The sequence below is a fragment of the Armigeres subalbatus genome, chromosome 3, assembly GCF_024139115.2.
Source record: "Armigeres subalbatus isolate Guangzhou_Male chromosome 3, GZ_Asu_2, whole genome shotgun sequence".
In the NCBI taxonomy this organism is placed as follows: domain Eukaryota; kingdom Metazoa; phylum Arthropoda; class Insecta; order Diptera; family Culicidae; genus Armigeres; species Armigeres subalbatus.
Window position 1 is genome coordinate 135,284,082 of NC_085141.1, and position 14,021 is coordinate 135,298,102.

At 43.0% G+C, this 14,021-nt stretch overlaps 1 protein-coding gene across 5 annotated transcripts in view; it reads left to right on the forward strand.

Moving 5' to 3' along the window:
* The first annotated feature begins 532 nt into the window (after window positions 1-532).
* Window positions 533-14,021, forward strand: part of LOC134224708 (uridine-cytidine kinase) — a 38,206-nt gene continuing 24,717 nt past the window's right edge. For 4 of the 5 annotated variants that reach the window (XM_062704238.1, XM_062704237.1, XM_062704236.1 and 1 more), the window contains exons 1-5: window positions 533-740; window positions 980-1,045; window positions 1,196-1,532; window positions 12,399-12,496; window positions 12,566-12,614. In XM_062704238.1, the coding sequence (XP_062560222.1) occupies window positions 624-740; window positions 980-1,045; window positions 1,196-1,532; window positions 12,399-12,496; window positions 12,566-12,614 (667 nt within the window). In that variant the 5' untranslated portion in view covers window positions 533-623. Of the gene's footprint in view, window positions 741-979; window positions 1,046-1,195; window positions 1,533-12,398; window positions 12,497-12,565; window positions 12,615-13,052; window positions 13,792-14,021 lie in introns of those variants that run through there. The other variant, XM_062704240.1, reaches the window with a different exon arrangement.

Consider the following 14,021-nt stretch of genomic DNA (forward strand, 5'->3'; position numbering starts at 1 on the left):
TTTAGTGAACAATCGTTGCTCATTGTACTCTTAGTCGATTAGCTCATGACTATTATGTGACACCGATCCGTTGACATCGCTCAGGATGGAGATCTTTCAAGTCGGCCCATTGCACCACCGGGGGTGTATAGGACCCATAAAATATCTTTAGACACGAACAGTAACATTGATTACTTTTTTAAGGCATACGTCTGTGCCTCCACAACTTTCACAGTGATATTAAATTTAAATACATAACTGAGTAACGTTAGAGAAGAACGAAATGCGAGGATGAGGAATGTGCAAAATTATCAATTATTGAATCCTATAGATCGGTCATAGTGATTTAGGCGCAGGCAATTCCAATTGGAATATGAGACACGGAAAGCTTTATTCCAAGTGCACAAGCTTTTGAAGCTTTTATGCATAACTATAATCTGGCTTTATGCTACGACATGAAGCTTTTCTCACTTCTCACTTACCGTATCCTATCTATAATTATCAATTTTCTCACGTTCTTCTTTTGGCAAGGCAGTCAAAATTGACAGTGCCGCTATTCTCATTACTCATTCATAGTCCGTGCAGAATAGGCGTACGTTCCATTCTTCACGTGGAGAAAATAATTCTAGAAAAAATAACTAAAGATGGAACAAAACAGTCCCAGTGAAGTGAAATCGAACGGTATTAAAGGCACCGGGTCCGATAATGGATTGAAGACTCCATTTCTGATCGGGGTGGCCGGTGGAACCGCCAGTGGAAAGGTACGCATCACTCTTCTAGTTATGAATCAAATATCGCGAACTCGGGAAGCATATGCTATATAACTTTCTACTGGTATTTACATCCTCACGAATCAGTGCAAATCTGAAAAAATGGCCTTGAAAATCTTTTGTGTATGCCAATGGGCGACCAAAATAAAACCCCGATTTAGGATGTACGACGATCGATTTTCGTGTTTGATTGAAATTAATTCTCGTTATGTTCGATACTGTCGTTTTAGTCTACGGTATGTAAGCGGATTATGGAGCAACTGGGCCAAGCCGATATGGACCACGCACAGAGACAAGTGAGTAGAATGCTTGATTGGATATCATCTCGTTTTACGTAATGCTATTTGCATAGGACCATTGTTGATATACATCGTGCCAATTCCTGTGTCAGAGAAATGACGCAGTTTGTTTATAAATATTCTAATCGTTTTTTGTATTTTTTGCAGGTTGTATCGATCAGTCAGGACAGCTTCTATCGCGAATTGACGCCTGCTGAAAAGCTGCGTGCTGATAAGGGGCTATTTAACTTCGATCACCCGGATGCTTTCAATGAAGAACTGATGTTGAAAACACTTCAGGACGTACTGCAAGGCAAAAAAGTGGAGATCAATGAATACGATTACCGCAGCAATTCGTTGCATCCAGAGAAGAAACTGACGATCTACCCGGCAGATGTGGTACTATTTGAGGGAATTTTAGTGTTTTACTTCCCTGCCATCAGGGATTTGTTTCACATGAAGCTGTTCGTGGACACGGATTCGGATACGAGACTGGCCAGAAGAGGTGAGGATAATTTAATTTTATGGTTCGTGCCATGGTGATAAGAAACATGGACACGATCATTAACAAATGGATTCACACGTTGTTTGCAAAAAGAATAATCGCTTCAGAGAAGAGTTCGTCTATTACGGTATGGGCAACAAAAGGTTGTTCTCAAGCAGGAATCCTTTCACCATTACTGTGGTCCTTGATAGTAGATAATAGAGATGGGCACTAAGATCCGGAACCGTGAAAATGATCCGGCTATTTGATGTAAGTGAATGATCCATGGCTCATTTTTTTAAAAGAACCGGTTCAGCAGATCAACAAATTATTTGACCATTATTTGACGTTCATTATGAGTGCGCTTCATACGCTTGTGAGCAAAATAGGGTGAAATTGTTGGATGTACGATTCAAACCTGTGATCCTGAATGACAACCGTTTCACTATTTTTCATTCTTCTTGTGGTTTATCCTGAGGATCCGATCCGGAACAAGTGAAGTGAATGACCCAGATCTGATCAGTTCATCGAAGTGATCCCTTGTTCTCATCTCTAAGACGATCTATTCGGACGCTTAAAGGAAGAAGGTTTTGAAACTCATTTCGGAGAGAATACAATGGGCTCTAAAATTTACCCATTTATGGTGTATTCAGGGAGGGGTTGGTATTAATCCATCAAAAATTATGATTGCACCATGCACTAGCAAAAGGAAATTAATCTAAAAGGCTTTTAGCTCGGAGAACTATAAATCCATTGCATATTATTCGGCAGCTCAGCCTTACGAGAATCATTTTTTTGTTAAATATCTTGGCTGTGCATATGTTTCGAAATGGACCAATTGATTGGAGGGACTCGAAACCTTAACATCGTACTCTCTAGCTAGATATGCGTGATAACCCCTACACAAAAAGACCACTTAAAGGGAGACGAGCCAGCCTCGGGCTGAAAGTCTCCCTAATAAAGACATAAAAAAGGCCATTTAAAGGTCCCGTTTGCGGAAAAGCCATCAGAATCCGAGTACCTTATAAGTTATGGCAAAAGCCAAAAGCCGGCTAAAGCCAAATGACCCTTTCGGTCAAATGACCCTTTCGGCTAAATGACCCCTTTGGCCAAATGGTATATTCGGCCGAACAACTTTCGGTATAGTGGCCATCGGCCAAATAGCATACGGAAACACGGCGCTTCACCGTACTTTTACTGGTCTGATAACCGGACACTGGCCCAGTAGATATTGTGTGCCCACATTTTTCTTCCTCTAGGTACCTAGTGTTATGATATTGATCTCTCATGTATAATAACACCATATAGCTGATTTTCAACATATCGATGTTGAACTTCCAAACAACCGCATAGAAAATAATATTTGTCTAAACCTTTTCAGAGATATCATACTTAAACTTAAACAGAGATATCATACTTTTGACTTATGTTAACTAGTAGTTTTAGCCAATAACTTAGTTGCTTTATGAAAGCTGGCAAAGTTTTTAAGCTTCGTGCATGTTGGATATCTGAGGCAACTGGTAATTCCGCTATGACTATTAAGCCAGTTCCAGATAAACTTCAAGATAATATATTTTGCTAACTAACTAGCTTTTCTATAAACAACTCTCTTCCAGACACGCTTTGTGATTTTCTAGACCACAATTCATTTTCCAGCGGTTTTCCAGACACGCTTTGTGATTTTCCAAACCACAATTAATTTCCAGGCGGACACGGACTCGCTTTGTGATTTTCCAAACCACAATCCATTTTCCAACGGTTTTCCAGACACGCTTTGTGATTTTCCAAACCACAATCAATTTTCCAGCGGTCTTACAGACACGCTTTGTGATTTTCCAAACCACAATCCATTTCCCAGCGGTTTTCCAGACACGCTTTGCGATTTTCCAAACCACAATCCATTTTCCAACGGTCTTCCAGACGCGCTTTGTGATTTTCCAACCCACAATCCATTTCCCAGCGGTCTTCCAGACACGTTTTGTGATTTTCCAAATCACAATCCATTTTCCAGCGGTTTTCCAGACGCGCTTTGAGATTTTCCAAACCCCAATTCATTTTCCAGCGGTGTTCCAGACACGCTTTGTGATTTTTCAAACCACAATCCATTTTCCAGCGGTCTTCCAGACACGCTTTGTGATTTTCCAACCCACAATCCATTTTCCAGCGGTCTTCCAAACACGCTTTGTGATTTTCCAAACCGCAATCCATTTTCCAGCGGTCTTCCGGACACGCTGTGTGATTTTCCAAACCACAATCCATTTTCCAACGCCTTCCTGACGCGCTTTGAGATTTTCCAAACCCCAATTCATTTTCCAGCGGTGTTCCAGACACGCTTTGTGATTTTCCAAACCACAATCCATTTTCCAGCGATCTTCCAGACGCGCTTTGTGATTTTCCAAACCACAATCCATTTTCCAGCGGTCTTCCAGACGCGCTTTGTGATTTTCCAAACCACAATCCATTTCCCAGCGGTCTTCCTGATACGCTTTGTGATTTTCCAAACCACAATCCATTTTTCCTTGTGTTTTTTTATCATCAAATATTTTAACACATTAGCACATTAACAAATTGCGGGCAGCAGGGACACTATGTCCAAGGGCTTGACGATCCCTCCCCAGGCCATCTGCGAGTTGTGGGGCTTGCCTAGGATGTGGTGGGGTTTGACAGTGGGCCCTGTTAAACCTCTATAAAAAGCTGCATGTATCCGCAAGTAGGCTCCACCAAAGCGACCGTGTGCCGCTCAAAGCGCACAAGCCCAAGTCCTGGTGTTAGGTGGGACGCTAAACAGCCCTGACACGACGGCCCTCCGACGAGACAGGAGGTTTGCGCAGGCCCAATAAGCCGCCTAGAAAACCAATCATTACGAACAATATAAGAGATAATGCGACTCGATATAATCGGCAAAGACCAAGGCGACGACTACAGGATCACGATTGGAAGCTTGAAACATGGAATTGCAAGTCGCTAGGTTTCGCAGGTTGCGACAGGATGATCTACGATGAATTACATCTCCGCAACTTCGACGTCGTGGCGCTGCAGGAGATTTGCTGGACAGGACAGAAAGTGTGGAAAAGCGGGCATCGAGCGGCTACCTTCTACCAAAGCTGTGGCACCACCAACGAGCTGGGAACCGGCTTCATAGTGCTGGGTAAGATGCGCCAACGCGTGATTGGGTGGCAGCCAATCAACGCAAGGATGTGCAAGCTGAGGATTAAAGGCCGTTTCTTCAACTATAGCATCATCAACGTGCACTGCCCACACGAAGGGAGACCCGACGACTACACCCAAAACAATTCTGTGTGACATTCTTTGTATTAAGCATTTTGTATCAAATCTCGCATTCAAACCGATCAGAGAATGTCATACTTGTTAATACAGCTCATTGTATTAAGTCGGTTTATTTGGTTTCAATCAATACATCCAAACGAATCTCGTTGGCTCCTCCTAGATCAAGTATATAAATTCCGTACAGCAGTATAACTTTAACCCACACAATCTTCCCGATTCCATTTAGCTTGATAACGGAAAAGGACGCAAATATGCATGGTGCTTATTCCTCTCGTATCACTCATTGCTATCCCTGTTACCCTTCCACTTGTCACATCCGCATAGCATGAAACGTGGATTATGATTGCCTTTGGTCGCGTCGTTCCTCATCTGGTAAATAGTCCAGATGGTTAGCGCGTCAGTCTAGATGTGCTAAGGGTGGAGGGTTCGGGTTCAATTCCCGCCTTTGACCGAATTTTTTTGTATGGTTGCTGAGGTTGTCGAAGTATACAACATTTCACTTCTCGATGGGGGAGTGTAAAATTAGATTCAATGTTAGACACTAACACATAACCAGTTCTTATTTTCTCGTGACCGGAGACCTAATACAAGGGCCTGCCGTTTACTTAATACAATCTGTGCATATGTCGCAAATTATGGCAAACTGTACACGAAACTAATGCGAGATTGCAATAAAATGTTGCAATCTCTGGTTGGGTGTAGAAAGAAGCGTTCTACGCACAGCTGGAGCAGACATACGATGGATGCCCACTGCGGGACGTTAAAATCGTCATCGGTGACATGAACGCACAGGTAGGAAGGGAGGAAATGTATAGACCGGTCATCGGACCGGATAGTCTGCACACCGTATCGAATGACAACGGCCAACGATGCATAAACTTCGCAGCCTCCCGCGGAATGGTAGTCCGAAGCACCTTCTTTCCCCGCAAAAATATCCACAAGGCCACATGGAGATCACCTAACCAAGAAACGGAAAACCAAATCGACCACGTTCTAATCGACGGTAAATTCTTCTCCGACATCACGAACGTCCGCACTTACCGCAGTGCGAATATTGAATCCGACCACTACCTCGTTGCAGTATGCCTGCGCTCAAAACTCTCGACGGTGTACAACACGCGTCGAAGTCGGACGCCGCGGCTTAACATTGGGCGGCTACAAGACGGTAGACTAGCCCAAGAATACGCGCAGCAGCTGGAAGTGGCACTTCCAACGGAAGAGCAGCTAGGCGCAGCATCTCTTGAAGATGGCTGGAGAGATATTCGATCCGCCATTGGTAGCACCGCAACCGCTGCACTTGGCACGGTGCCCCGGATCAGAGAAACGACTGGTATGACGGCGAATGTGAGCAGGTAGTGGGAGAGAAGAAAGCAGCATGGGGGGGATTGGTGCAACACCGCACGAGGGCGAACGAGGCACGATATAAACAGGCGCGGAACAGACAAAACTCGATTTTCCGGAGGAAAAGCGCCAGCAGGAAGATCGAGACCGTGAAGAAACGGAGCAACTGTACCGCGCTAATAACACACGAAAGTTCTATGAGAAGTTAAACCGTTCACGTAAGGGCCACGTGCCACAGCCCGATAAGTGTAAGGACATAAACGGGAACCTTCTTACGAACGAGCGTGAGGTGATCCAAAGGTGGCGGCAGCACTACGAAGAACACCTGAATGGCGATGTCGCAGACGAAGATGGCGGTATGGTGATGGACCTAGGAGAACGCGCGCAGGACATAATTCTACCGGCTCCGGATCTCCAGGAAATCCAGGAGGAGATTGGCCGGCTCAAGAACAACAAAGCCCCTGGGGTTGACCAACTACCAGGAGAGCTATTTAAACACGGTGGTGAGGCACTGGCTAGAGCGCTGCACTGGGTCATTACCAAGATTTGGGAGGAGGAAGTTTTGCCGCAGGAGTGGATGGAAGGTGTCGTGTGTCCCATCTACAAAAAGGGCGATAAGCTGGATTGTAGCAACTACCGCGCAATCACATTGCTGAACGCCGCCTACAAGGTACTCTCCCAAATTTTATGCCGTCGACTAGCACCAACTGCAAGGGAGTTCGTGGGGCAGTACCAGGCGGGTTTTATGGGCGAACGCTCCACCACGGACCAGGTGTTTGCCATTCGCCAAGTACTGCAGAAATGCCGCGAATACAACGTGCCCACACATCATCTATTCATCGACTTCAAAGCCGCATATGATACAATCGATCGGGACCAGCTATGGCAGCACGAACACGGTTTTCCGGATAAACTGACACGGTTGATCAAAGCGACGATGGATCGGGTGATGTGCGTAGTTCGAGTTTCAGGGGCATTCTCGAGTCCCTTCGAAACCCGCAGAGGGTTACGGCAAGGTGATGGTCTTTCGTGTTTGCTATTCAACATCGCTTTGGAAGGTGTAATACGAAGAGCAGGGATTAACACGAGTGGTACAATTTTCAATAAGTCCGTCCAGCTATTTGGTTTCGCCGACGACATAGATATTATGGCACGTAACTTTGAGAAGATGGAGGAAGCCTACATCAGACTGAAGAGGGAAGCTAAGCGGATCGGACTAGTCATCAACACGTCGAAGACGAAGTACATGATAGGCAGAAATTCAAGAGAAGACAATGTGAGCCACCCACCGCGAGTTTGCATCGGTGGTGACGAAATCGAGGTGGTAGAAGAATTTGTGTACTTGGGCTCACTGGTAACTGCCGAAAATGACACCAGCAGAGAAATTCGGAGACGCATAGTGGCTGGAAATCGTACGTACTTTGGACTCCGCAAGACGCTCCGATCGAATAGAGTTCGCCGCCGTACCAAACTGACAATCTACAAAACGCTAATTAGACCGGTAGTCCTCTACGGACACGAGACCTGGACGATGCTTGTGGAGGACCAACGCGCACTTGGAGTTTTCGAAAGGAAAGTGCTGCGTACCATCTATGGTGGGGTGCAGATGGCGGACGGTACGTGGAGGAGGCGAATGAACCACGAATTGCATCAGCTGTTGGGAGAACCATCCATCGTTCACACCGCGAAAATCGGACGACTGCGATGGGCCGGGCACGTAGCCAGAATGTCGGACAGTAACCCGGTGAAAATGGTTCTCGACAACGATCCGACGGGCACAAGAAGGCGAGGTGCGCAGCGGGCAAGGTGGATCGATCAGGTGGAAGATGACTTGCGGACCCTCCGTAGACTGCGTGGTTGGCGACGTGTAGCCATGGACCGAGCCGAATGGAGAAGACTCTTATATACCGCACAGGCCACTTCGGCCTTAGTCTGAATAAATAAATAATAACACCTGTGGTACTTGTACCATGGTACAAGAGGACAAGAAAATTATTCCAAGACTGTCTTTGATAAAGACAATAATTGGTATGGTACTCATTTCAAGATTCTTGTACCATGGTACTTATACCACCAGTGTGTCATTAGTATTACTGAGGGGGTCTGGAGCATGCTCAATACAAATAAGGCAAGCATTTATAAGCGAAAATTTCAATGACAACGGCAGTTCAGCCAGCGATACGCCTCTCAACGTCTTGTTAATATTTGAAGCATGGATATCTGTTAACGCATCGAAACCGAACTGCTTTGCAGAGTATTCCGTTATTGAAAGGGCTAGTTGTTAGTAAAAGGACAGCTGAGGAATTCTAAAAGTTAATTTTGATTTGCAACACGTTGCGTTAGCTAATTAAATGTTACGGTGTAATTCGTAGATTGGACACTAGTGATACTCATGTTTTACTTTTGAGATCCTTATCTAGAATGCTATCGGAAATCAAAAAGGGGAGTGGTCCTTGATTCCAGTCTTAAACAAAAATAACAAAAGCATGAGGATTACTACTCCTGGCCACGCCCATCTTTACCGTAACTAGGGAGAGAAAGGAAGTGACGTTGATGTGGTACTTACTTAACGAGAGGTTACCGACTTAGCGACACCCTCATAAATACCACGAAGTTGTATAATAAGGAAGGTATTCGTTGGGTCAGGATTTGCCTGTAGCTGGCAATGTATCTGTGGTAGATCTTACCCCGTATCACACCATGTAAAGGTGTCTACCCAGCGTTACGGGTCCTTATCCAAAGTATCCGAATATTATACTGAAACTCTCGATCGATAAAAACGTCCTCCCTAGGAAGATCGCATACCTCAGAATATCTGGTTGGAGGAAAAAGTCAATGCGAAGTATCTAGAAATGCTTCCAAACGATATTATCGAGCCGGTGGATGGACAAACTGAGTGGATCTCACCACTGGTGGTTGTGCCAAAGAGTAATGCTGATATTCGCCTATGCATAAACATGAATTATCCGAACGAGACATTTCAACGAGAGTACAGCTCCTTGTCGGTGATCGAAACGTTTTAAAACAAACTCAGAGGATCTACAGTCTTTTCAAGGTTGGATATAATCACCCTGTTTCGTTCAGGGTGGGACGACCCTACGTTGTGATTATTTTTGATGGTGATACTCCGGGCGACGAATGAAGAAAACTACTGCTTCTGTACTGGACTTCTAATTTATTGCCTCCGAGAGGCAGCGTGCCTGCTCGGAGGTTACTTTCGAGACACTGTACATTACATTGAAGCAAGTGTCGCCTTTTATAGGCGACACAGAATACGGAAAGAAATACATTTATTAGGGACGTGTGCACAACACTCAAATTTAAAGTCTAATTAGATTTCCTGCGCGCCAATTCTTACGTATATTGCTTTTTGCATTGAAACTTTTCGTTTCGTCACTGAAACCATTGACACTTGTCTTCAGCGACTGCTTCCGCGATAGAGCATTTGCACATTTCATTCACTCATACATCTATATTGCTGTCAAAATGTGCATTTGACAACTAAATTTTCAGCTAAAAGCTCTATTTTTTGACACCGGTGCACTCACACAACCAATCGACATCAGTTGTCAAAAAATCAGGAGTACCAACTTGACCACTATCTTCTTGTCGCCGAGTCTGGCGCTGAGTGCTCGGCGCGGAAACCCAAAGGTGGGAATAAAATTTTGGGGCTTATGCGCAATATAACGCGACAGAGCTATTGGCGCGAAGAGGGAATAAAACGAATCACATCACACGCTGCTCTGCTTTGTGCGGTCCTTCTTCCATCCCAACAAACAGAAGAAATGACGGCGGTGACGATGAGTGTTGAGCTTTCCATCACGTTGAACTATATCCGGAGTCGCGTGGAATTACCACTTTCATGTTGATCAGAGGATTGATGTAATTCAAAAGATTAATTTTTGGCATTAATTACGCGCCGGAAATTTTCCAGAGCATTATGACAGAAACTTTGTCAGAGATTGAAGATGTAATAGTTTGTACTGATGATATTGTTGTACCTGAAAAGAATCAGCAAAAAATGACAATAGACTAAAAGAAGTTTTGTCAGTAATTAAGAAGAACAATGCCAGACTGAATCGAAGTAAATGTGTGTTAGGTGTTCAGCATACAAAGGAAGACTGAGGGCGGCTGGGTTCGACTCCCGGTGCCGGTCTAGGCAATTTTCGGATTGGAAATTGTTTCGACTTCCCTGGGTATAAAAGTATCATCGTGTTAGACTCATGATATACGAATGCAAAAATGGTAACCTGGCTTAGAAACCTCGCAGTTAATAACTGTGAAAGTGCTTAATGAACACTAAGCTGCGAGGCGGCTCTGTCCCAGTGTGGGGATGTAATGCCATTAAGAAGAAGAAGAAGATGACTTGGGGACCGAACTGACTTCAAACATGCGTTTGCTAGAAAGCTATGATACGAAGGACATTACTCAACGTCGGTTGGACTTGGATCGATTAAAAGAGCGTGTTTGGTGGCCATGTATGGATGACGATGTCGGAAACGTGGCTCAAGAATGTGCAGGCTGTGCAGCTGTCAATAAACAGCATCCACCAGAATCGATGCTGTTGAAAGATATCCCAAATAGAGTGTAGCAAGAAATTGTCATTCCGTTTTTTTTGCGGAGGATTGCGCAACGTTATTTGGTTGTTGCTGATTTACTTTAGTCGAAACCAAAGTTGTCGACAACTTTTGATGCCTTGGAAACGATATTTAACAAGCAGCTGTCAAATCCTCGGAAATCTACGTTGGCGACTTCGTGATGCTTAAAACTATGAGACCGGAAAGCTAGAGCCCACCGTCGTGAAAGAAAACGAAAACGATTCCGTTGTCGCCAATGAGGATGGAGTAATGTCTCGTCGGTCTGTCACTCATTTGAGGAAGTAACCATCAACAATCAACGATACAGCGGAGTCATTGTCAGAAAGACCAGGTTAGACTTTTTTGACGTAGGACTTACGTCTTTCTTTACTATACTGGGTGTCATTTAGATTTTTTGGAAATAGAGAGCGTTACGCTGGAAGGGAAGATTTTGAACGTCACTAGCGCCTTTATCTGTCGATGGATTTTTAAGATTTATATATCAATCGACTCGGACACTCTCCAGCAATTTGCCTATTTCATTGAAACTTAAGAATATTAACGATAAGCTATTGAAAATTTCAATTTTTGCAAAGCCAGTAAAAATTTCATATGTAACCAATCCCGTGCATTCCTAACACGGACATCAGAATGCGGTATGTCACGGGCCTTCGAGTCTACCGGAAGATTTTCTTTGTGTATAAAAGAAGCAGTGCTTGCCGTGTGCGAGTCATTATAATTTGTGACAGCAGCGCGTATTGACGTGCTTTTTGCTCGCGCATTTTTTGTTTCGTTCGTTCGTTTGCTGTGTTTACCTACACAGGGACAGCATGTTGTCAGCATTGTTTGGAAAACGGTACAGTTCCCCTAAAATAGCACCAAGTCTGAAAACTTTATGAATAGAATTTTTAAACTTCAAATACTATGTATCATCAATAAGAAATCTATAAATGCCCTGCATTTGCTTGAGTAAATAAAGGCTTAATAGAAACAAAGCAATTCTAATTATGTATTCAATTATTAGTTTTATTTCCAGAAGTTTTGAATAAACAAATTGTTAATAATTCTTCACACCATGGAAGTTGTCGTTTCCAATATTAATACCTATAATCAAACTCCATAGATCCAAAAGTTAGAAGTTAAATGTAAATACGTTACGTTCATACAAGACCTACGTCTACTCGCGGTTATGTTGAAAACATTACCCATTTCTCGTTTTTTAAGGGGAAAAGAATGTAGGGTTCGATACACACACATGTATATTTGAAACAAGAAAGAGGGAGAGATAGCTACAGGTATGTAAAGTGGCGGAATCATCAATTGGGACAGAAGAGTTCAAACCATAGTCGTGTATAAAAGTGGAAATAAAAGTGCAGTGTTGCATAAGCGAAATACATTGTGTGTAATATCCCTGTCCGCAAGTCTACTTCAATAAGGGTGTTTACTGCCCTAATTCCGTTAGCGATTATTTCGGTCATATTGAAAAAGATTCGAAAGATCTAATAGGGTAGACAATTCCTAAAATGAGTCTAAACAGGGTATATGACGGTTCAAACTTCATGATTGATGCCCTAAATTGGATCTTTACTGATCTTATTATTACTCAAACTTCATGATTTTGACTTAATTGACCCGTTTGATAAAGCAAAACTAACCTTACATCTTCATTCTCCATTTTCAGTTCCTAGAGATATCAACGAAAGAGGGCGTGATTTGGACCAGGTCCTCAATGCTTACATGGTATTCGTAAAACCTGCTTTCGAGGAGTTTTGTTCGCCGGTTAGTAGCACAATTACAGAGATTTGATATGTTTTAAACTAAATTATTGTTCCTTTCGCAATTTTTCAGACTAAGAAGTTTGCCGATGTAATAATCCCACGTGGAGCTGATAATACAGGTATGTATGCTGTGATATGCTATTTGTGGGATGATTGTGTATTCTGTCGTGAAATTCTTACTGATTTTTTTTAAGTTGATGTGTTAATGCTTTATACTAATTCATAGACTTCGCTCTCATGAATGTTATGCTATTAATGCATATAAAAGATGTGAGGAAATAATGTTTCAGCCAGTCACTTGGAAGTGTTGATACTCAAGCTGCTAGGGAAAACATCCACAGCATTTTGGACTCAACGTGAAACCCCTCCAGTCAGGCATACGCTTTCCTTCTATTGCGCTGCACTATTTTATCTGCATTTTCTTCTATTTCGCGCACGCACGCACACACACACAAATCTTCCTCGGTCTCTGTCTCTATCAATGTAAATTGCTCTGTTCACAAGCTACTCCCTGTTTTCCCACTGTTGTTTTTTGCTTTATTGTATCGTTTTTACAGTTGCGATTGATCTAATTGTGCACCACATTAGCGAGATAGTGCATACAAACGCCGGAAACACCACCAACGGAGCGCAAGTGAATCACATTGCACCCGGCTTCAAACACGAGACCCACGCTTAGGGATTCGCTTAGTGCTCAAGAGTGATCGCGAGAAGAAGTCCAAAAAAAAGCCAAGAACAAAAGCCAAGTCAAATTACAATTTGCGTATGTGTGTGTTCTATGTAGTCTGTAGTGTCTCGAAGAGACAGGAATTGTGAGCTTACTTGACAGATGACACCTAACTGTCAGCTGTCACTTGCCACCAAATCCCTCAACTAAACCTAAGCCTAGTTTGATAAGTTTGTAAAGGAACTCATTTATACTGTGAAACGCAAGATACCTTTAGTTGTTTGAAAAAATAGTATTTTTGTGCAATTTTTAGTCCATCGCATCACATCAAAAGTCTGTGAATTTTAAGAAAACATTCCCCATTTTTTTATGCAAATACAAAAAACAAAATACCATGCCTTGAAACCGTCAACCCCTCAGAACCGCCAGCACGAAATGTCATTCCTGGACAAGCATATTACAATCTGTCAATCCTAAAGCGGACGGTTTTTTTGAACAAATATCAAATCGATCTTTTCTACGTCATAAATATGTGTCAGGTGGTGTCATGTATACCGCCTTAAAGATAATCTTCGAGTAAATACAATAAATGAAGGACAAGGTCCTAGAATACGCATGTTTTCAATTTATTTCACATAGCCAAATTCCCATAGTTTAATACAGAGAGAATCAAACCTTAAATTGAAAAGTGTGTTAATAAATAAGCGGGTGTTTCAAGACTTGTCATAAGTTTGCTACAGCATCAAAGCATACATTCCTAGGGGATTCTCTATTCGTAAATTAAATTCAAATTAAACATAAAAGTGACAGTTGAAAAGCCGTGTCTCAACACTTATCCCTCATTTTCACTCATTGACAA